A 24,943-nucleotide genomic window follows, 5' to 3' on the forward strand; every position below is an offset into this window, starting at 1 on the left:
TCTCTCAAATACAGAGTGGGTGGGGAGAAACCCAGACGGGACCTTCCAGACAGACGTGACTTTCCAGAAGAATTCTGTTTAAAAAAAAAAAGACAGTCACATGAAATTAGACTGTCAGAATAATGTACAAAGATAAACACTACAGCAATTAGAAAACAGCTAGCTAATGGAAATCTTTGTTTTCTTCTCTGGAAAAAATGCAGCCTCCTTTGCTGACTCACCGTTATTTCCTGCTCATAGGTCCAAACACCACAGGCCAGTTCAACACAGAATATTACAAGCAAGCTTCCAAAGTACTGCAGAAAACAGAATGGCCTTAGTTACTTTTGAAATTCATGTTAGTTTTGAAGAAAAAAAAAAAAAAAAAAAAAAAAAAGACTTAAAAATATTAAAGGACATCTCAAAACATCACTAATATTTCACATGACTGAGGACATGGAATCTGAAATACATTGTTTGTTAACAAAATATTAAAAGATTCATGAAGCAAACTTTCTAAAGATTTAAGTCATGTAAATTTTCTTACTGACTTAACATGAAGCATATGAAACGTTACAATGGGGAAAACAATCTTATTTCACCTCAGAAAGCCCTTCACTTTTTTCACTTTACTCACTTAACCAACGTTCCTTGGTTAATAGCCAGAAGTAGGGGAAAAATAATTAAAAGTATTGTCAAGATGTTAACACAAATAAGGGTTCTTGAAAGCTATGCTCTTAAAATTATTTGAAGTATTGGAGATCAGGCATAAATGCACAAATAGTTATTAGTATGGATTGAAATTTTTTTTTTATCTACTACAAGATCTCATCTTTGATTTATTTTAAAATAGAAAAAAAAGTACAAATGAAGAAGCTGTACAGGACTTGGTTAAGACTGTTAAGAAAAGCTGACATTTTTACTCTTCCTAATCACACCAAACTTCTATATAGCATCAACAAAGCCCTCCCGAACTGAAGTAGCATGGAAATTAAGAGTAACTCACGTACGATTTATTTAAAGCAAAGTTCCATTCACTCTCAACTCCAAACATTCTTCCACGTCACTGGACTGACCTTCACCTTGTTCTCAGTCTTAAAGTTAGTCTTAATGGATTTTAATTTTATTTGGAATTTGAAAACAACGAAGCTATGATTTCAGATTTCTCCCATGAGACTGACTGTTTCTATTGTTTCTGATTCACTGTTTTATTAGCTCTCTTCCTCTCCCCCATTCTTGTGCCAAAAGCAGAGACAGAGGTGCAGAGACTTTTGACAGAGTGCTCTAGAAGTTCCTGTGCCCCATGTTAGCTTCCTCATCTATTATTTTAAAGAGGTACTGAATTAGTATACGTGCACAAAGAAACACCATCAAAATATAAATCAGAATAGAAGAAATATACGATTTCTTTAGTAGGATAAATGCCAAAATGCTTCTAAGTTAGTCATTTAATTCTGCAATGCATTTAGGAAGGTATAAAAAACACAAATATGTACTAAGGGTGATGGTTTTTTTTCCTATTAAAAGGTCAACAAACAGTTTTATTCAAAATAGAGAATAGAAATCCACAAGTGTTAGGATTTAATATTCTTCTGCAGAAGATCATTTTCATACACCCGGTCTGGAACTGTATGATTCACCTTGGCATCTAATGAACAGTGTCTTGCCTTTTCTTCTATTTGCTGATCAAACCTAACTCCCTGAATTATCTTGACAGTCACAACAGTCAAATTAAAAGTGTGCATGCAAAAATACCAACGTGAATTTTCAAGAGAATCTTGTATTCACATCCTCATCCTATAAAGGCGTGCACTACAAAGATGGTGTTGAAAGCAGAGATCCTGTTTTATCAGTCTCTGCCATGTTACACTGCAGTTTCATAGTCATTGTCACTGAATAACACATTGTGTGTCTTGACAAATCAACACTAAGCACACACAGAGCTCCAGCATAAACCTGCAAAAACCAATATGTTCATTCTGCAAGGGTCCAAAAGAAAAAAAAATGAGTTGTACTTCATAAGAACAATGATGCTTTCTGTAAAAAATAAATTCGTAAGCTTTTAGACAATCTATCCACTGTTACTGTACTGTCTGTAGTTTAAGCAAAGGTGTATTTTCTTTCCTTTTTTTTTTTTTTTTTTTTTTAAATGGAAATCTATTTTGCAAAGTACTCTCTTTGAAAGAAGGAAAGAATGCCACCTGCTTTAGCTCTTACTTCATTTGGAAAAGGACTTAAGGACATTACGGGTAACACTGACATTTTTTGAGAGAGAGAACTGAATGTTTAGGTGAAAAGTGAATTTGAGTTCTCATTTCTCAAAGAAAATTTCAGCGTTTTTAAACTGTGACTCAATAATGTGTCTGGGACTACCTGCTATCCCCAGATGTTATATAAAACTCACTGACCATAGTGAAAGTGATACATCTGTGTGTGTATATGTGGCATACTTGGGAAAATGCTTAATTTACATCTCCTGGTAACATGTCATTCATTCACAAACCTTAACATTTGATATTTCCTCATTTTTGTAAGCATACTGTTAAAACACTTTCTGGTAGCAGCTGGAGACAGAAGAGCCAAAACACACTGCTTTCTCCAGTTATTGAATATAGCCTATTTATCCAGATTTACTCAAACCATTTCTGGTATGCTAAGAATTGAGTTCCTCTTACTCTTGCTACATCTGGACATGTCATAGCACTGTAGAACCAAGCCTTCTGTCTTGAGAAAGCCCATCTTCTGTCCATAAGAGAAAAGACAACAAATGACAAAGAATTTACAGATATGCAGGAATAGATACACTAGGAACTGAGCAACTGCAGGCAGACCAAACTCTCATACACTAGCTTCAGTTTCACTGTGCTGTTGAAGAGGAACATTATAGCTCTCTATATTTAATGGTTTGAAGAACAAGTAATTCTTACAGAATTCGTGTGGGGGGAAAAAAGCCTCTGGAGCCATTATATAAATTTATTACCCCTAACTTCCATCTTCCAAATACAGGAGTTATTCGCTTAAATGCTTATTATTTGTCCCCAGTGGAATTCCCAAGGGAGTCTCAATGTTAAATGCATCTTTCTGCATTTACACACTCCTACTTTTTGCCAAATACAAGGATTTGGTTTCAAAACAAGGTTTAATATTTCTTCCTTGCTTCTACAGGCTAAGTGGTACATTTTGTAAAGGAGACAAACTCACTGTGGAACACCATCATGCTTTAAACCCAAACCCATGCCCCCAGGTCACCAATAATACTTTCACCAGCCCACCTTCCTCATAAACCACTCTTGGCGTCACTGCCAAGGTACCTTCTACCTTTGGTTTTCTCCCCCTCTTCCAGGACATGCCAGGAGACAGGAAGGCACAGAAAGGATTGAGCAGTTTTTTAAAGGTATTTACAAGTCACCACGAAAAAAATCTACATGCAATAATGTAAAGCCATGATCACTCCAAGAATTAGACCTCTTGCATGGCGAATTCTACAGACTTAACATTTCTCTTCTGCAGGCAGTGGGTAATGACTATCGTTCTTGCCCTATTAAGACTATGCAAAACCATCAAAAAATAGAGGTGGCTCCTTCATCCTGTTACAAATCTGGCTGAATTGGTTTCACTGAAGGACTTCCACAAGCAAGGCTGTGGAAAAGACTAAAATTTTGTTGTTTTGAGAAAAGATGGATGACTGAAATGCCAGTAGAAAACACCCTTGAGAGTAGTGAATCAAAGTAAAAATATTTCCCAATTTAAAAAAGAAATAAAGAATACCAGAGACACTGCTCCTCTCTAAGCCAGGGACATGCATGTGGCCAAGATCCTAAACTTCAGTATCCCCACAGTGTCAAATGGATGTTGTCAATTAGCAGGAGCTGGTTCCCCTGTAACTCCCTCATTTAACTTGCTCACTGACACTGGCCCAGGGGAGGAAGAAAGGAACAAAGCAGCTCGGTAAAGCAGTAGTTTTCCAGCAGAGGCATCTCTCCAAATACCCAGAGCCTTGCACAAGCACCTGGAATCCTCTAGCAACAGATGGGTATGTGTATGCAGCTCAGTCCCCAGAATAGAGAGCTGCTGCGTTAATGGCCTGTGGAGGTTTGAACAACTGTACTTTTCCAGCACATCACTCATGAGACAGGCACAAAGGAACTCGAGCTATGGAGTTCAGAATAATCCTTTTCCTCTTCCTTTCTTATGCAAAACAGTAAACAGAAAGTAAGTGGGAATAAAAACAAAGTAATTTCTGTGAAAACTACCTTCAAAGGGATGGGGAAATGACGGGGGGATGAAGGGCCAAGAAAGACATTAAGCATATTCCCTAAACTGTGATGAGACACTGTTCTCCTGGAACACTCTTCATGTGATGCAGGCGTAAAAGTGACCACAGTTTACATGCTCTTCCTGCCCTGAATCCGCTGATGCAGAAAAGACACATCAATAGCAAGGAAACCTATCACAGTGAACACTCACAGTAAGTGCAAAGACACTGCAAGATCACACTCAGCTACTACAAGTTATAACACCCCTTCTTGTTAAAGAATTGGACAGCCATAAATTCACTGCTCCAGCAAATTCCCATATAATAATACAAAGGCACAGCAAGATAACAGAATGAAAATCCAATGATGCTAAAAATTCAACCACAGAAAAGAAGTAATTCTCAAATGATCAAGAATTAAAAAAAAAATAAAAATAAAAATGGGGACTGGCACTGAAATTGTAGGTTTTATTCTTACTCAGATAATGATTCAGATACCTACTTGCATAAATGCTATCAACCTGTTAAATCACCACAAAGGTACATGCTATTTGCAGATACGCATTAAAAACATCAAACTAATTCAAAACTATTTTTAGAAAGATCTGTGTGGATTGTCTAAATGGATCACAGGTTTTAATCTGAATAAAATTCCTGCACGCAGCAGTGGCATCACAGAAGAGGGTACAAGCTCCACATGTCAGTGCTCCATATGTGGAGCATATACATGCTGGCATATGCCCAAAATGTCTTCTTCCCTCTCTGTGTAAGGCTTAAAAAAAGGAACTATAAAATTAATTTATCCTAATTAAATTATGACAGGCTTTTGGCTATTCTATTTCCTCTACCAAACTAAGCAAAAGACTACCACCACAGAACACATCACAGGAACACATTTCTTTCTCAATGGTTTCCATCATTTAGATATATATAAAATTGCAATAGTAAGTGCAAAATCATTATGAAGTGGAAAATCATTATGACAAAAATCAAAGATATTTTGCATTAGTTTAAAAAGTTGTTGGGTTTTTTTTGTTTGTTTGTTTGTTTTTCCCCTAACAATTCATGTTCTGTTCTGAGTGTAGTGAATGGCACCATATGAAGTATCTCCCTCACAGAATCTTTTTTATGGCTTTCTGTACTGCAGAGCATAGATTTTTTGGATGCAATTGTGGGTAACTACAGGGAAGAATATAAAGTATGAAGCACGTTTCATGCAGAGATGTAATTCAAGACTCACTGCAGTTATAGAGATTATTTTTTTCTATCTTGAATATGCCACATGATGCTTGCAATTAATCACTGAATAATATTGCAACTTGTCTATGCTTTTGGGCAACAGGTGAAAAGAACTTGTGAAAACTAACCTATTTCGGCTACTAACATGGCAACAGGACCATCAAAAAATGACTCCAGATTTCAGAAAACAGTACATTGTGGGAATTTACAAAAATTTTCTTCCTCCTCCTCCCACTCCAGTCCCCCTATTGTAAATGCTCTTCTCCAAAGTATCTCCAAGACTATGGATTTTTTCAGAGATATTTCACAGTGGAAGAAACCAATTCTAGATACAATTAGCAAAGGAAAAAGAAAACTAGAGTTAAAAATGTAGTCAGCTTCAGCAGTCTTCACTGCAACAGCCAGGGCAACGTGAATATTCCATATTCTATTACCTACCATCATAATAATCCTGCTGGCACAGATGCAAAAACTCCATGACAGTCCTCCACAGATGCCCTTTCAAACTCTAGTGTAAGCTTTATGCCAGAAATTAAGCTAAGAGCAGAAACCCTAACAGAAATCTGATGACCTAGGATATTTATTGACCTACAAATCACTATTAGCCTCTTGTGACAAGCAGCCGAGGCAGTAAGAGTAGCTATACTACAAAGCTATTTATAGCTCATGTTCCTGAAGTATTAGCACACGGCTTTTTTTTGCTGCTACAGCTGGGTTTGGCAATTTTTTTTGCCAATGACTTATTGAATTCAACTCAGCATTGAACTACTATAACCTGTAAAATTAGGGGGCTGTTATGTCAAGCACTGGGAGAATCAAAGACCTAAAAAAATCCCCACTCACTCTTTTAGATCCTGCTCATGGTATTCCCATGTTGTTTGCAGCCTGGAAGTATGATTTGGAAGCAAGAGTCTAGGCAGCTCATGAAAATACAACAGAGACATGGCTCTGCAGCCACCAAATTTCATCAGAAAGGCATAAGAATGGCTTAATTAACCTTTTTCTTTCCTCACATGTTTTGGTTTCCGTATTACGTGACACTCCTTTTACTGGGTCTAGACCCTATTCAGTCTGTTCTTACAGAAGCCTGGTTAGATACTACTGCTCTGGAAAACCTGAGGACACTTCACAGTCTAAGTTCTTCTCTAGACAATGAGTATATCCCATCACACAACATACTAGAAGTATTGGCTTCTTCTGAATTTCCGAACAGTGAGAAAGCAAGAGAGCATTCTGTATATGAAAGCAATGGCAAAAGCAAACAACGGCTGGAGTCAGAAAATGCAATATGGTGAAGAAAAAATGAAAGCGTGGGGGATGTTCCAGCTGCTGGCAAATCTGGTCTACAAGACTCTAAATATCATTCAATTTTTGAAGAATCAGTTACACTTGTTAATGAATCATCACTCACGTGCTTTGCATTTCATTTAATAAACATCTATTTTCAAGCTTTAGCTCTCTCCTCCCAAGCGTTTTTCTTTTCTCCCAGAAGATAACACGCTTTTTCCAGACTCAGGAAAAACCACAACTCTCACGTCAGAGCAAACAAAAAGTAACTGCTCAGCAAGTCCAGCCTCCTCAGCCTTGCTGTCTGATGCTCTCACCTTCTTGGGCAACGTGGTCCAAATGGCAAGAGAGGCCAGAAAGATCTGACAGAGAAGGGCAGGGGCTGAGGGAGATTCCAAGGGCAAGCAGCTGCAGAACAGAGCCTTACGGGAACCTCTGAACGACTGCAGTACATGGTATGTAAAACAGATGCCAAAAGATTTTAAGAGGGTTATGTAGAGCACTTCCCAATGGCCAACAGCCTGAGAGCATCAGCCTTATTCTTCGGAGACACAAGCCATCCAGACATCTGTCTGCACCCTACGAAACGTCAGATGGCCACTGCCACAGAGCCTGATTACCAACAGGAACCAAACTCTTTCAGTGAAAAAAAATAATAAAAAGTCCTTCCTCCCTCAGCAAGTTACAAGCTATGGTTTCCTCTAATTTTGTCAGTTTAACAGCTAATGAGGCTATTTTAATGATTGATCCAGCTATACTTTTTAGAAAGGGAGCAAGCACTCATTAAAGAGTCTGACAAGCTGCACAGCTAACTGAAATCCTGTTTATCCACTCCTGCAGTGCAAACTTTCCTTGCCTCCCCCCCCTCTTCCCTTTCCCCAGCTCCTTCAGCCCTGCCCTGAAGGGATTAACAGTTCATTTGTCATCCTGATCTAAAATTTGGTTTACTGGCTTGACAATGCAAGAATTTGTGAGGGATGCAGTCACGAGTCAACAAGGAAATGGGCTGAAACCACCAGCTTACAACACCAGCTACTGAATGCCATCCTGTCCTTCAAAATAAATACATTCCACAGCAAATTGATCAAATGTTTTGTATTTCAGTTTCCCAGATCACCCAATTTAATCATTCTGTACAAATGGTCTTGACGTCTGAGAGCTTTGTGAAATCCAAGGCTTATATAAATAATGATCACTTTTCCCAAAAACCTTTATAACTATTTTTCTGAATAAAATAAATGGCTTTTGTTATGTATGGAAATGAACGTTTTAGATTTTGAAGGTATGTGTCCAAATTCTCTTGATTGGCCTGTTTGCCTTTTTAAAAAATAGACGATTTTACTTATGAACTGTAAAAACTTGGTTCACAGCCTCCATTCCTCTATGAGATAGAAATGATATGTTTCAAATATTATACTTTAACACTTAATCTTGTTTATGTAAGAAAACGGGTATTACTTTGGAAATAAGCAAATGTGCACTTCAGACAATTATTAGGATTTATTTGCCCCAGGCTCAATTACCTCAAGTCAACGAACTCCAAGGAATAAGGGTCACTGCAAGGTCAGGGTAAAGTACTAAACAGGACTTTGGTAAAGATAGACGTTAGACCATAATTTCCTCAGGGCTTAGAATATTCCTTTCCCCCTTCTTCTCCCCATATTTCATAGGATTTATATGAAAAACTAAAGTTTCCTGTTCTGTACAGATTTTTCAAAATGCAGCCCCCTTAATCACTTCCCCTCCCCCCCTTCATTTTCTATCAAGGCAATTAAACACTTAAAAAATGCTTTTTTGTTCAAAAAAATCCTTTCTCCTTGTAAAATAGGCCATGTCAGTGCTGACACACACAGTAAGTCTGCTTCAGCATGCCCCAAAACACTTCTAACATTCACCATTGTGAGTGAAAAGTGCTCTTCTCAGGTACAAAATCCATACCGCACGTAGCAGTGCCTCTGCGGTTAATTAGTCAGGACAGTGAGATTAGGCAGGAAAGAGATAAATTTACATGACAGGATGTGCACTCCATTTTCACTTTGTGACAAAAAAGGTAGGCCACTGGTGAGACTGGGCTGCATTTTAGACAATACACGGAGGTTTGACTGGGCTTTGTGGATCTCCTTAATCACTTACTCCCCTCCTTTCTGGAACTCTTTTGTTCCCTGTTCCTTTCACTGGAGGACAAGAAGCTGGGCAAACAAGCTATCGGCTTGGAGCTGGGAAGGACAGAAGGAAAAAAATGCCCTACAGCAACAAGAAAACATATCATCTGAGCAGGTCTCCATCTTCTCTTTTCTGTGAAGATGCACCCTTCATTCTCATCCCAGTATCGCTCCCCACTTTCTTGCCTCAGCACCCCAATCCCTTGTATCTACTGTCATATCAGACCCTGTTCTTTCAATAGCTTCCTAGTACCCACTTCCATCATCCCACTTCAATTACTACTATCTTTCCTCCTCCATTCATCAGAGAGCATTTCAGTCCTCTTTACTTCCCTGGACATCAATGACTTTCAGGAAGTTGTAAGAAGAAAATAATATTAACAGCATAAGTAGGAATGGGGGAAAATGGGAACAAGGAAAATAAAAGGAACAAAGTTCACATGAAAACTTTTAATTTTGAGGCCAGACCCAGCAACACGTTGTAAAACCAATACTCAGGACATACATCCCAAAAAGAAGGCAAAATGCTCAACCCTCATCAGGTTAACCTAAAGTACGGCATGTAGAGCAAAATGTGACACAGAAGTTCAGGCAGCATGTTTCAAACTGAAAACATAGCGGGACCACAAAATGACTACTTTCAACAGATACGTACCTTTCAACTTAGCACTATGCCTTTTTCCAAAAGGATGAGCAAGAGGCTCTTCACTGTTGCAGAAGTACATGAAAAACCCATTTTAACTGACAGCATCATCATCTTGGTGTCGAACCTTGCATAAGCCTGAAAGGCCTTGGAGTTGTTGGTCAGTTTTTATTCTGAAGCTACCGGGTAATTGCATCAAACTGTACTGTGCTGGCTGTGCCCCTGTATTAGAAGGCAGCTGCTAAGTAGAGGGGTGATCATCAGCCTGAGCCCAGCAAACATTTGGATCAAAGCCAAGCATTCATCAGAAGACCAGGACACTCCCACCTGCTCAATTCCTGACATGCTCCTCCACCCTAACACTTCTCCTTCCTTGCTGTTCAAACGCACATCAGCTCGTTTGTTGTTTGTCCAACAGACAGCAATCTGCATCTCTAAATGCCTCCCAAGAACCCATAAAGCTAGGCAACTTGTATCTCTTCTCTTTAAGCTCCTTCATTTAGCTAAGAAAATTACATATGGTTTCAAAGCATTTGCCTTGGAAAAAGTCTTGGAAATACATACACAGCAACGTACGTTTGTGTTGAGAAGACAGGGTCACCACAGCACGCTTCATGCCTAGGCAGTCAGAGAGAGAGGCTGGCACCAGACACTAAGACCACCATAGTCCACTCCCTGTGCTCTGAGACCCACACAACACACCCTCTCCAGAAAAGCCAAGCTTTATTCTGTGGCACCACCAACGCTGTTCTCAAAATCTAACCATTTATTTGTACCTTTAAAATCCTGTTCTGAACAGGAAAGAAGCTTACCCTCTATCCAGTCTCAAGACAAAAAGATGGTTATACATTATAAGACATCGCATGCAGCTCAGCTTCAGACTGAAAATTAGAAATATGTAAAACAAAACAACAACAAAAAAAGAAGTCCTGTATTTATTTTCTTCAGAAAATTACTCATATCTGAATTTACTGGGAGATAATTAACATTGGTAAACTTTAAGCGTATTTTATCTTAGAAATGGAATGTCAAACAAGCAACTTTTAGATATGCAAGCCACGTGTCCAGCCTCTTACTTACTGACCATCTGAACTTGGGTTTTAGCACAGTACTGGCTTCTCATCTAATCTGTACTACAGTATTATCAACTGACTTAAATCCATCTTTCTTAAATGACTTAAATTATCTTTCACAAAGGCAGGCTAACCTGTCTTATGAATATGTTTTCCTCCCAGTCACACCATCTTTATATGAAGAGATGCTGATGAAAGAGGCACAAAATGCAAAAAATAAGAACTCTAGTCTGTCTAATTCTAAACTGCATGGGATAAACTTCATGGGATGGGGTAAGTATGTTTGTCAGATATTTCTTCCCTTTCGATGCTTAGTAGTTTAATAATCATAGAATCATTAAGGTTGGGGAAGACCTCCGAGATCATCTGGTCCAAATGATGAGATACTTCTGGTAAGTAAATAATTTTGATGCTTTATCTGGTTGTGTTTCAACTTGTTTAGTAGACAATTCAGCCTGTCAAGTTCCAATCTGCAACCCAGTTCTGCCACAACTGAATTAACAGTTTGACCACACACCAACAGGGGTCTAAGAATATTTAGCTCTCAACAATATTTATTTCTCTGACAATTTTATGATGAAAATCAGTACGAAAACTTGCCCTATTGACCAAATATTCCTAACAGTTTTTCCTTTTGAGAAAGCACAGCCAGATACGTTTGAATGCTATAATTACAGAAAAGTCATAGCAATAAATGCCAGAATTTGCAATACAACTCCAGCCAGGAAAATATTTTCCAGTGGGATTTTCATGAAGAGGTTTTTGTCAAGCAACAGAGTTTCCTCTTGCTGTTTAAATGAAACAAAAACTTCATAAAATTTACACACCCTTAAGGTTACTATTCTCAGAGAATATGTGCACAACTTGGTTTTGTTGTTTTCATTGCTTTTTCAATGAAGTTAGGCTATGTACATAGCAGAGCTTAAAAACAATCCAAAACATGTACAGCTTCAGAAGACAAAAGGTAAAAGAATAGTTCTTTTTTTTTCTCTCCTTCTTTTTTTTCTTTTTTTTTTTTTTTTTTAAGTTAAATAATTTTTGGAAAAACCATAACAAGAACCACAAAACCTGGACTCCAGCTTGTCATCCTTGGACTGTTTACAAAGTCAATACACTGACATGAAGAGGTCCAGATCTTCCATTTCAGGCTGGCATCACAGCCCAATTCTCTAAATAAAAAATAAGCCTGGGTCTCCATCTCATTCCCAAACTTCCAACCATGAGTAACCCATTTTTCCTCAACTCCTCACTACAAAGTGCTACTGCACATTTTGCTAACACTCTCACCGACTAGCCTACCACTGAATCAGCAACAAACCAACCCCTTAATAGACAAAAATATTGGGTGCAACTATATTGCATGGCTGGAACAATGAGAATAAAGCTGCCCTCCTGGGCCAAGCTGAGCAAAGGAAGATTCACTGAATTACAATTACAGTTCAGTTAACACACTGGTGACAACAGGAATCTAAGTCAGAAGTGTTTCTGGTTTTGTAAAGTATTCCTATCAGTAAACTAGAAAACTCTTGAGGAAAGTTTACTATAAATGTTAACAGGAAAGAAGAAAATAAGGCTCCAGTATGCAACAAAAGTTTCTCTATAGAAGAGGTTATTTTTGTGGTTAATATTAAAAAACATCTACCTCTGACGCTTTGGTTCGATCATTTTTAAACATACAGATGGAACCACTGGAATTATTTAACTTAGTATAATTTTGCACTGTGCTAGATGCACTGAATTTTCCTGATAAACAGCAACAGCTTTCTCTTTAGAAGAAAGTTACTGTAAACTTAAAACTTACTTGGGCAATATGGTCTTATATTAGAAATGGTATCCTTTCTAAAAGCAATTTTCTAGATACAAAAGGTAAGGAATTTCTTCTGTGCCTCTGAAAAACCCTCTCAATGCAGATTTTTAGAAAACACAGTAGAAGAATTTCATTTGACTTAAAGCATGAGACTCATTTTTAAGTGAATCAAACTAGAAGAAAATGGAAGTACTGAGGAATTCATGTTATGCTTGTATATTGGTAGGCATCGCAACCATATAAACTTAGTAAATAGAACACTTACAGAACAAAAGCACACTAACATCCAGATGTGCTTTTTTTTTTTTTTTTAATCTCTTAAATGTTTAGAACAGAATCAAGCTGAATTCTAACTAAACTTGTTGCTATTGTTCACCTTACATTAAAAACAGAAGGAGTGCTTGGCTAGAATTCTCACGGAAGTCATTCCAAGCATGTTGCAATCTTGAGAAATCACAGTCTCAGAAGATAATCTGTTCCCCCTTTGCATGTATTTCAGGAACCTGTCAGGTAGTCTCCCCTGAAATAGGACACACATCACAAGTGGTAGAACAGGCCTACAAGTGAACAATGTGCTTTTAGTGAAGTCTTTTGAGTACATATCTGATATACAATGGAAATGGCATCTGGAAAGAGGCCAGACCATTTATGAGATGTGACCCTAGCTGCAGCAGAACACAAAGCAAAAGCCACAAGTCAAAGCCTCACGCAACATGCAACACAACATCCCCCTGGCAGCCTCTCCCTATGGTTAACTCTATAGCTGTAGTTAACTTTATTTAAATCCCAAGGGCTATGAAATACATAAGCTGTATGTTATAGTTCTAAATCAAGATGACCAGATGTTCCTAAGATCACATCTATTTTCTTTTTATAAATCCTCACACAAGCACACACACACAAAAAAGTATTTTTGTTTGTTTGTGGTGTGGTTTTTTTTTGTTTGGTTGGTTTTAGTTTGTTAAAGTTTGTTCTACAATACTAGTAGAGTAAGCTGCAGATATCTGGAGTATGAAATGCTATGATGGAATAAAACAGTCATTTATCATATGAACGATAATCAAACCTACCCATCTTAGAGGATTTGTCCTAATACTTGAACTGTCAATGCTGCAAAATGCAGCGAGACAACCTCACAATAATTTTGAAGAGATCTTCAGCACCTGAAATATTCATTTCTAAGTTAGGATGTTGGTCATTTGCAGAACAAAAAAAAAAAAAAGACATTACAGACACTCACAGTATACACCCTGGGTTATTTATACCACTAGCCCTCAGGGCTATATATTCCTAAAACAATTAAAGTTAAATGTTTGTAGTTTAAAATTGCTGGTTCTACAAACAATCCAGAGCATACACCTCAGAATACTGAGGTGTTCTACTTTCTTACTGTAAGGCAGAATCAACATTAATTCAATTTATATTTATGCCTCACATGAAGCTGGAAAAGTTTCAAACATTTAATTGCAAGATAAAATTTGGAAACTAGATACAGTATTCCGTTGAATGAAAAATATGTAACAGACTGATATATACATTTTACAGTCCTTATGCTTTATTAGATTTTTACAAGAATCCAATTCAATTAACCACATTAGCACTAGCAATTAGTATGCTGTCAGGAACATCATGATTTGGATCCAAGTATCTTTGCTTGCTGTCATTATGGCTGCTGTGGACTTCAAAAAGAAGATTAAAACCATGATCGAAGAGGTTGTTAATGTTTTACATGAAGATTCTTTTGTTTTAGGTCATCTGGTTTTACAAAAGCTCATTTTGTAGATCAGTCACTTTTCTGATTAGTCTGATGAATGAAGCATTGACTTTTGTCTGCATACTTGTGCAGTGTAACAAGATTGTATTAGCAATTAATCAAAAACAACAACATACTTAAGATAGCTTAGTTTTGCTTATCAGCTTCACTAGCAAGAACAAATTCTAAGGCTCCTGAGAATGAAATAGTGCAAGGTAAATGACAGAAATGTCTTGTTTTGATATAGTGTGATTTGACTGCCTAAACACACTTCGAATAATTTATTTCCAGATGGCTGTAAAAGCCATAACTGACTTCTTTCCACAGGCAGCTTAAATAAACTGAAGGCAAACATCAGTTTTAACTTCTTTCTTATTGTTCCTTTGTAATTAGTTATGATTTTTTGAAAGTTTTATAGCAAAAACATTTTTTTCATATGCTAAATAACATTGGCCTATGTAGTTGCTTTTGCCTTTTAATTAATTTTAATTCCCATTAAAAGTTATCACCACCATAAAACACACAATGAAAATAATCTTACAACCTTACCAGAAGAAATAAGAGCTTAATGAAGTTTACCATCTTTTAGTACTTTCATTATCTATATAAAACAAAAATATATGAATGGCCCTATACAAAATATGTAAGATTACTTGATAATTACATAGTATGAAATTACATAAAATTGTTAGTTTTATGCAAGTGCTTATAACTAAGTAACGTGTCAGAGAACTTGTTCTCACTGATTTGCAAGACCTAGAAATATAATATGCATGACTATTGCATTAGAAATCTTTCATAATTAAATGATAATTTTTCCTAATTATATAACTTTGAAACAATAATCTTAATATTGTACTAGATGCTTAATATCCAAAAGGAGAAGCAGTGTTTGCCATCTTGCAATTAAGGGACACTTGTGATACATACCTCCTGTTTGAAATCTCAAATAAAGCTTACCCCAATTTTCTCAAAGGAAAAAAAAAAAAAAAATTAATGCAAAACCCCAGTACAGTTTCCTGATTGTTTCCTGAGTATTTCCAATTGGATAAAAGCAATGGTTGCATAAATCTCAGACAACTTCTCACTTTGTTTTTTTGGGGGTCATTTTGTATAATATTTTTGAGGTACAGGCATCGTGTACTTTCGCCTTAAACCATTAGAAAAGTACAACTGTACACATTTTGGAAGAACCCAACATACAATTCAGTAGAAAAAAAACAACAGCAAGAAGCCAATTCTACATTTACAAGACTCCAAGATATCCTCAAGAGCTGAAGGACTTTACCAGTCCACATTCTCCCATAAAAAAACATTAGCCAAATCTAATATACCTCTCTCACGTCCATTGCTTACATGTACACACTACTTGGAATTCCACTAATCCTTGCACTAAAATACAAAGACCAGCTCTGCAAAGAGAGCTCTACCACTTAGATTTCTTAGAGGCATGCAGGTACACGACATCCTTGATTTCAGCGTTGCCGAAGGTCTAAATATTTGTTGTTAATATTTTTAAAATCTAAATATTTGAAATTTGTTCAAGGGTTTCTTGAACAAGGGTTGCCTATCCTCAAACTCCCTGACTTCTAGATGAATTAAAAGGCATTTAACTCCTTTTACAGTCAAAGCCTGTAGCTAAATTTTATATAAAGCCTTGCGCAGGAGTGGCTACTGGTTTTCAGCTGCTCTTGGCTCAGTTACGTAGCCTCCAAAGGAAAAAAGCTGACTACTTAAAATTTATGTTTAAACTCACTTACAACTAAATGCAAGTGCAAAACTCCACATCCATGTAAAATAATGTAAAGTTTCTGAATGCGTTCTCAAACAAATTTCATCAGCTAGAAATGCTGTTACTTTGCTTTATTCCTACAATCAGTTATAAGTCTGGGTTATCCAGACTGGGTTATCCAGCTATTGAACACTCACGAATCAGAAGGTTAGCACAAGGGTTTATTTCAGACCACTCCAACTCATGTTCCTGTAATTATTAGTACTTAAGAGTTTGAGTTATTTTTCTCTTCAGGAACTCCTTTACTAAATGAAGTAGATTTTTAAAAATGAAACACTGTTTGTCTTTCGGTCATAGCATAATGCAGTCTAAGCAGTAATTTTTTTCCTACTGTGTGCTTAGCAATTACAATTCCTCACTGATACCATAACTCAACATGGTAATAAAAAATAATCAGTATTTATCTAGCGCCAGAGGATTAAAACTTTTCTTACATTGTTGAAGTGAAGCATAAGTTAGCTGTTGTTAGAGGTTATGAAACGTACCCAGACAAGGAGCAACAGATTTCTTTTCACTGTTCCACAGTAGCCCAACATTCCAACTAGGATAAGGAAACAGCAGACTGCAATCATGACTGGATGGACCACAGGAAAGTAAGTCAAAATGACAGCCTCTTCCACCCTGAAACCAATCAGAACCACAATCAAAATAACATAATCACACAAAAATTATACAGTGGAAAAACATAATATAGGCACTAAAACAAAAAGGGTAGATTAGCAGATGTGTTATTTCCAGTACCTTACGAGTTTCAGAGAAATCTCTTCAATGTGTTTTTAGTCAAATGCTGTAATCAGGTACCAGGAGGTAAGGAAAGCGAAGTCTGAAACCTCTTTGGGACAAAGGCAAAGTGCCTGTCCTACACTTGCACAGCGTGTAGCACAGTGAGGCCCTGTTCCATAAACAGGGCTCATAAACACTGCAGGAACACAAATAACAACATTCTTAAATCTCTGGACTAAATAGAAACTAAAAATATTCAAAACTGTACAGAAATACAATATGGTTACACGTTGGCAATTGGCCAAAAATTGATCCCTGTCAAGAGGAATAAAACAAGATTAAATTTGTATCTCCCTTATCTCGAATTTCAACTGATGCCAATAATGGCTGTAAGAATACACCTTTCATCAAAACAATAATTACCTTAACTGAAGGCTTCTTAATTCTATAAATCCTAATTAGGAAAGCTGCTATACAGAAGAAACAATGTACACTGCAATCATTCACCTACACAGATTATGAGGTTTAAGGAGAGCTTTACCTTGTTTCTGCAGTTAAAGTGAGAACATTATTCAGGTAGTCTCTCATCCAAGCAGAAACACCTAAAACACTGATGGACATCAACTAAAAAGAAAAGATGAAGTTATTTATCACACATGTAAAAAAACTGCAAGATCATTCATAGTTTAAGTACAAGATTAATAACATCTGTCATGTAATCATTTATCTGAACAGCAGACTGTCCCCAGAATCGTGCTTCTATATGCTCAGAGTTGGTTTGTTGCCCAAGTATTTAGGCAGCCAGTAACAATTATCTTCTCTTTCAGAGCGGATAATTAATGCCTGGAATACCTTCTCTTCCACCCCATGGAGTGATGCCAATGCTGACCTAAGTCCCACAGCTGCACAAGGTACCATAGAAACAAGAGGGGCAATTTATGCTGCTAAAACCAGTGACTCTTTCAGGGCTCAGAGATGACATCCACCTGTTCATATGAGATCATGAAGCCACCTTCAGGTGCACAGCCAGTAAAGAATCATCTGAAGCCACATACAGGATACAATGGCACTGATAGGAGACAAGATAAATCTTGTGGTTAAATTTAGAAGAATCTGATTCTCTCATTCAAGTAAAGTCATGCTATGAAGCCTCAGTTGCCTGAACTGCAAAATGACAAAGTTCACTTCTTTTGACTTAGATTATAAAGCCTGGGCCACTCGAGTGTTGGATGTCTAGCTGCCATGCACTTGAGAGACAAAGCCACTACGCATTCACCAGTACTGCTCCTACAGAAAATAAAACCCCAGAGATGGAGCCCACCCAGAACAGCCACCGCCTTGGTGGAGCTGAGTTTTTACCACCCAGTGGCATCGTACTTCTCAAGCCATTTTGAAGAATTCAGCTGGTCTATTACACCCAGAGAATTTGGACAAAGATCCCTCTCCCACTGACACAAGTCTAAATTGCAGTTCAGGGGCTGAACCTGGCAGGCTCAGGATCTCAGAACCACCACTGCCTTGCTGAGAGATGGAGACCTAAGAATCGTATAGGTGGATGCTAGGAAAACCCACCATTATGTTAACTGCTTCTAAAACCAATGTGAGGTGCCAACCTTCCCTGGCACATTTCCTTAAAGCTATCACAAAGAACTACTGGCTCGAATCTAATGCATCAGAGAAGTTCCTCTGTGTCCTTACTGGCTCCTTCCAACACTTTGTGTTTGCCTGCAGCATGCTCACAGCAGGCCAGTTCTGCCTTTAGGGTATCATGGGAAGTCCCAGTGGCCACCCCACTGCTTCATCCCGCTTTTCACAACTGATGCACCAAGTACAGGCGCTGCCTTGGGTTGGGTGGTGCCAATGAGAACGCTGGCTGCTTGGGGTGCAACAAGCACAGCCACAATAGCTTGCACATGCTACAAACCTACTGCATGCATGTGTGTCAGGGACCACGTCATTTAAGCTTTGTGGGAGCTACTGTGGTTGGTGAAACAGTAGGAGTGAAAAGCATTTTCTATTCTGTTTAATTGATAACGCAGGATGCTGCAGGAGGAAGGACAATGGGCATTTCCTCCCAGCTCAACTCCTAGACAACGACTTGTCTCTTGCAAATCTTCTTGGAAGAAAGCAGCAGGCAAATGTTATACAAGCAATAAAAATCATGTTTGTAACACAAAGAGAGGTAAGGAAGGCTTCAGGTATGTAGCACATTTCCTTATGGTCAAAAATTAACAGAAAACATTTTTAACCCTTCCCACAAGGTCTGCTGATACATACACAGAAAGCGTTAGCTTGCACTTCCATTGTTTAATTTATAGTAAGATACTTGAAGAAGAAATAAATTTGGTACTTTGCTTTACAGCAGTGGTGTTCAGTAGTGAGAAGTCCTTCAAAACCACACTCCTCAGCAGCTTTTAATAAGAGCCAGATGGTCCCTACTACAAAAACTACACCGGGAAAAAAAAAAAAAAAAAAAAAAAAAAAGATTTCACTTGCTAAATAATATTTTCTTCTACTTGAGACTGGTAGACCACCTAGTCCCCATTCTCTGCTAGGGACTCACAGCCCACATTCTTCTCTCTGCCTTCTGTGTGCAGCATTACATTCCCATAAGGCAACAAGGGTGGTAGATTCCTTGCCAAAAGGTGGAAGACCCTTCTTCAGAGAAGGTAAGGATCAGGGAGCCAAAAAAGTCACCACAAGGAGCTTGGAGCCTGCAGGTCATTCAGAGACAGAAAGATCAAGGAGCAAGCTGCTAAAACACAGAGGGGACAGAAAGGAGTTCCTAGAGACCAAAAGAAACAAGCGGTTTCCCACCACTGAGACAACCATTCAGTCTGCTAGAAGAAAGGACCTGCCTACAAAGGCAAATCATGAACTGAGAGAACTTTCACTTCTGTCTTCCTAAAAGCTGAGTTCTCTCTATGTAGATTTGTATACTTCCCTACATAAAATCTACCTTTCAATGTTTATGAGACTTCTGTTCATCTCACAACACTGAGGAGGAAGTCTAGGCAGATACATCTCAAAGCAATGGCCCACATGGCTACACGACTTCTAGAGAAATGCTTCGTGGAAGTATCATGGAACGGGACTGGTTTCATTCACCACAAACAGCAACTGGAAGAAAAGGGCCATTTCCCTTCACCCAGAGAACATAACCTTCGCCAATAATGTAACCGCATGAATGCTATTTCAACCCATGAGGACAAGGTCTATATGAAAGCTTCCGTACTTCATTCAAAAAGCATTTAGCCATTTAGGTCTCCCTGGTTGTTCTCATTCAGGGTAAATAGCTATTAGCCAATTACAACTGTTTCTTCTTGGATATAAATTATACGCAAGAAAATCCCTCCCTGAAACCACAGTGAGAACCAAGCTATAGCTCACCTGCTCACCTATCCTGTGCTCTGAATGCCCTCGGCACAATTAACTTCTTCAGCAGTTACTGCCTTCTGCTCTGCTTGCAATGCCTCCATGGCATCAACACAAAAGCTAGCTCAGCATCACTGTAGTGGGTTTACGTGGCAAGGTTTTGGTAGCAGGGAGCCATAGGGGTGGTTTCTGTGAGAAAGATCTAGAAGCTGCCCCATGTTTGGGAAGGGCCCCATTGTTTTCCAGATCCGAGCCAATAAGCGATGTTGTTTTGCGCCTCTGTGAGAGCATATTTAAGACAGGGAAAAAACGCTGCGCCACACAGCAGCCGGGAGAGTCAAGGGAGTGAGAGAACAGCCTTGCACCAAGGTCAGTGTAGAAGGAGGGGGAGAGGTGCTCCAGGCGCCGGAGCAGAAGTCCCCTGCGACCTGTGGTGAGGACCATGGTGAAGCAGGATGTCCCCCTGCAGCCCATGGAGTACCACGGTGGAGCAGGGTTCCATGCTGCAGCCCGTGGAGGAGACCACGGTGGAGCAGGTAGCCCTGCACCAACGGAGGCTGCAGCCTGTGGAAGACCCCTGCCGGAGCAGATTCCGGGCCGGACCTGTAGCCCGTGGAGAGGAGCCCACGCAGGAGCAGGTGACCTGGCAGGAGCTGCTGCCCGTAGGGGAGCCAGGTTGGAGCAGTTTTCTCCTGAGGGATGGACCCCGTGGTACGGACCCATATCTGGAGCAGTTCTGAAAGAGCTGCTGCCTGTGGGAAGCCCACGCCGGATCAGTTCATCAAGGACTGCATCCCGTGGGTGGGACCCCACAGCACAGGGGACGAGAGTGACCGAGAAGGAGCGGCAGAGAAGAAGTGCTGTAGACTGACCGTAACCCTCATTCCCCCGTTCCCCTGCGCCGCTCGGGGGGAGGAGATGGAAGAGGGTGGATGGGGGGAAGGTGCTTTTGTTTTTTTTTTTCCCTTTGTTTTCTCACTTCTCTCGCTTGTTAGTTGTAGGCAATAAATCTTACTATCTCCTTATGCCGAGTCTGTTTTGCCCGTTACAATAATTATTGCGTGATTTTCTCGTCCTTATCTCAATCCTTGAGCCCTTTTCACATATTTTCTCCCCATTCCTCTTTGAGGAGGGGGAGTGAGAGAGCGGCTGTGGTGGAGCTCGGCTGCCCACTCGAGCGGAACCACGACAAGAAACCATACAAGCACAATGCCTTACCATGCTGCTACACAGACACTTTCCTGAGCAACACCCTTCTGACACACAGACACTATCCATGAGAAGCATCATTGGACCTACTTCAAAGTAAGGTGCAAAGTGAATTATTATCTGAATAACCTGAAAGGCAGACTTCTTAGACATGTTGGATTCACATCGATGAAAGTCTGTAGCATTGTCAAATTGGGGTGGCATAAAGACACGGCTCAGAAAGAGAACATGCAAATATTCAAAAACCCCTTATTTAATAAGGAGGCATACAGAAGAGTAGACCATGAGAATACAAAAAAGCAATTCAACAATAGGCTGATTATAAAAGGCATATTTTATGGCATATAACCCAGCAAGTGCTTAGTAGCTCATAGCTACATAAAAAGGTAGCACTGGGAAAAAAAGAGTGATATCCCTTCTGATCAGCAGAAATCAGCCTCTGGGCAGGAACACCATGCAGGATGAAAGATGTGCTTGCAACAGCCTGCCCTGCATTAATGACTGAGGTTGATGTTTAGTTTAGAGACAAAAGATTATCAAACATTAGCTCATACCCATCAATCACCTTGATGGCTCTCCTGCTCCAGCCACAGGGGAATCACAACAGGAGTACAACACACCCAAATCCTACAGCCTCCTTCTTTGTGACTCAAAGTGCTTCTGCACAGTTCTGTAACAATGTCAAGCATCCCCAAGCACCACCTGAAATCAGGAGGCTCAAGGCACCTACCGCTTTGTAACACAGGCCACAGGAGGAGGATCTTCAGCTGGCAACACAGCAAACACAAGGCCATCAGCAAGGCAGCTCAGCCCATGTGCAGGAGCAACAACAATCTCCCCAGAAACCTTGGTGTGCACCCAAACCTCCCAGCAATCACCAGCTGACACCGTAATTCTCTGCTCCTTGAAAACAGCGTTGCAATGGGCAGAGGCCAGGTCCTCGTTACAGTTTTCATTGGCTCATTTTGAAGCAGAACAAAAGGTGGCCTTAAAAACTGGCAGTTGCTTCATAACTGATTTAGATGCAAAATCCCGACCAGTCAGAAAGCCATACCGAGCAGTCAGACAAAAGGACATGAGTTTATGAGAAAACCACCAAAATAATTTGCACCACATTAGCAGTTACATCATTTAATCAAAAAGTTTTCATCCAAGCTTCTCTGATGACAGCCAGTCTGCTGTGCTGTAAACATAACACACTAGTAGGCAGTAAAACATTTTTATTTGTTGCAGCTGGCTGCACAAGTCACTATGGATTTCATTCCAAACCATCACAATATGTTATATAGCTATCAACACGACACCGAAGGCTTTATGAAATTGTCTGCTGTCATACTCGCTTTTAAATATATTTTCACCCCGATTAAACAAAGGTAGTAAATTATTTTTTATATATGTGCAATATGCAGATCACACGGTAATATACTGCACTTCCAAACTAGTTTATAGCATCAAGTTTTTAAAGCTACTAAAACTTTCCTCAGACAACTGGAAATAAAGTCTCCAACAATGAACTCAAAATGCTAGGAATGGTCATTTCCAAGTGTAGTTTAAATTATCTCTGAAACTCTTTTACATAAGCTATGCAGGAAAATACATTTTATTCCTTCAGTATGTACTTTAAGTCATTATTGTGACTGTCCTACTCTTAGTATCTTTGAAGCTACACCTGAACTGGAAAATAAATCTGCATTCTTAATTAATAAACGAACATGAATTCTAGTCTTTGAGGGCATAAGATGCATTGCCATGCATGACTTTTTATTTCCTTGTCATCCTGCTCTAATTCAAGCACCTCAATTTTAACCATGAAACTTACTCTGCTCATTTGACAGCAGGTGGGTTGTTTTTTTCATATATTATTAAATTGGTTAAAAGGCTAAAATTATCTTCCATATTAAAAATTACACACAGTTCTTTTGAGCAAAACAGATGAAGTAAACAACTTCAGGCCAAGCTCTGGGTTCTGCGTAAGATGCTGAGCAGTAGCACTACAAAGCAACTTCCTTGCTCCAAGGAAACTACTTCCAATATATGGCAACATTCAACAGAATAAGTCTTTCAATTTTCATAAAGAAGTAACTCTTCAGATTTTTTTCCAGTTAGAATTGATTTGAGTAACCTGAGCTGTGACTTACCCAGAGCAGGCAGGGAGGAATCACTACAAGGTCATGAACAGAACATGTTGCAATGTTTTCACAGCATTTTCACAATTAAGTTCAATATTCAGATCATTGAACAAACACGGATGACTCAGATCCCTGGACAAACAAACGGTTCCATTTTTGGGGGAGAGAGGGAGGGAGGGGTGTAAGGGTGGGGGAGAAAGGGTCAAGAGGTCTTGTTTCTCTGTATTACCTGGCAAAAGCCTTCAAGTGTTTACAGAAAGAAGCATGGCCTATAAAAAAGGAAATATCTCCTCATCCCCACTAATGCACCTTTTATTTTAAGGGTATGCCAACATTTAGTTTTAGCTAAGGTTCCTGCACAGGGTTATGTATTGGTCCCCTCCCACTTGCAAACAGCTGAAGCATGTACTTATTTGCACTTTGAATCCAGGTTTGCTTGCACAGCTGCAGCTGTGATTAACAACCTGATCCGTGCTTGGCATGGGCTGGAACTTGCACACTTTGCAATCAGGCAACTGCCGGAGCACTGACAGCCTGCTAACGGGTCACTCTCCCAAGGAAACCAAGCAAGTTTTCCAGCAACTGACTGTACAAGGATCCTACAGCACTGCAGCATGAAGAACTGTGGAGTAAGAACCCAAATATGCAAACAGGTTTCAGTACAATTAATCTAATAGCAGGTTCTTCCATAAGCCAGACCCAGGTACAAATTTCTGCACATAAAGGGCAGAGGGATAAGAAAGTGAACCTATCTCTGTATCCACCCTCTCGGTGACTATATATTCACGGCACCTTTCATTAGGACAAGATTTGTGGTGTTCCTCCCTCAAAATGGGCAAGTAACCATACCATTGCAGAGAGCTTTTGCCTTTGGGAAGGCAAAGGCACCCACTGCTGATCGTGGGTAATTTGTAGCAATGCACAGAGCCCAAATGCCCAGATCCATACCACAAGTCACACACCACCGCCAAGATGATACGCTTCACATACACACAACATACTTTTAATTTTGTTTCCACAAGTGCTTGGTTTTGTTTATGGATAGTAGGCAATCTCTCTTAGGCCCACAGATGGCAAATGGTTTTTAAACCTGGTGTATACAACCAGAAAACTGATATAAGAGAAACTATGTAAATGGATATAAGATATAAACTATATGAACTGATATAAACTGATACAATACCAAAAAATCGGTATTAAACCTACATGTATGACCCTCATCTCGTGCCCACCACATACTCAAGATAATGGCAGATCATTAAGGTACAGAAACAGTGTCTGGGGATTCATAAATAATCAGGTAGCTACTGTCTACAGAAAGATGTGAATTTAAAGAAATAAATGCAAGTACCTGCAAGTCAGGTGGAGCATCTGGTTTGAAGCATTTTCTTTCCCTTAGCTACTGACTCAGATTTAGACAGCATGGTTTTGTGTCTTCATCCTCAAGGTAAATACAATGAGTTCCACACAATTAAGGCTGAGGATTTCCCCCAAATGGATGTGGTTTCATTAACTCC

At 39.2% G+C, this 24,943-nt stretch overlaps 1 protein-coding gene across 3 annotated transcripts in view; it reads right to left on the reverse strand.

Annotated features, from left to right (window-relative positions):
• The window catches only part of TSPAN12 (tetraspanin 12), a 48,501-nt gene that overhangs the window by 16,170 nt on the left and 7,388 nt on the right, over positions 1–24,943 (reverse strand). For 2 of the 3 annotated variants that reach the window (XM_082780664.1, XM_082780665.1), the window contains 3 exons: positions 17,255–17,337; positions 16,476–16,611; positions 222–296 (listed from right to left, as the gene is read on the reverse strand). In XM_082780664.1, coding sequence (XP_082636790.1) covers positions 222–296; positions 16,476–16,611; positions 17,255–17,337 — 294 coding nt within the window. The remainder of the gene's footprint in view (positions 1–221; positions 297–16,475; positions 16,612–17,254; positions 17,338–24,943) is intronic. The other variant, XM_082780666.1, reaches the window with a different exon arrangement.

This window comes from Aythya marila (assembly GCF_965140915.1).
Source record: "Aythya marila genome assembly, chromosome: 1".
NCBI classification, from domain to species: Eukaryota; Metazoa; Chordata; class Aves; order Anseriformes; family Anatidae; genus Aythya; species Aythya marila.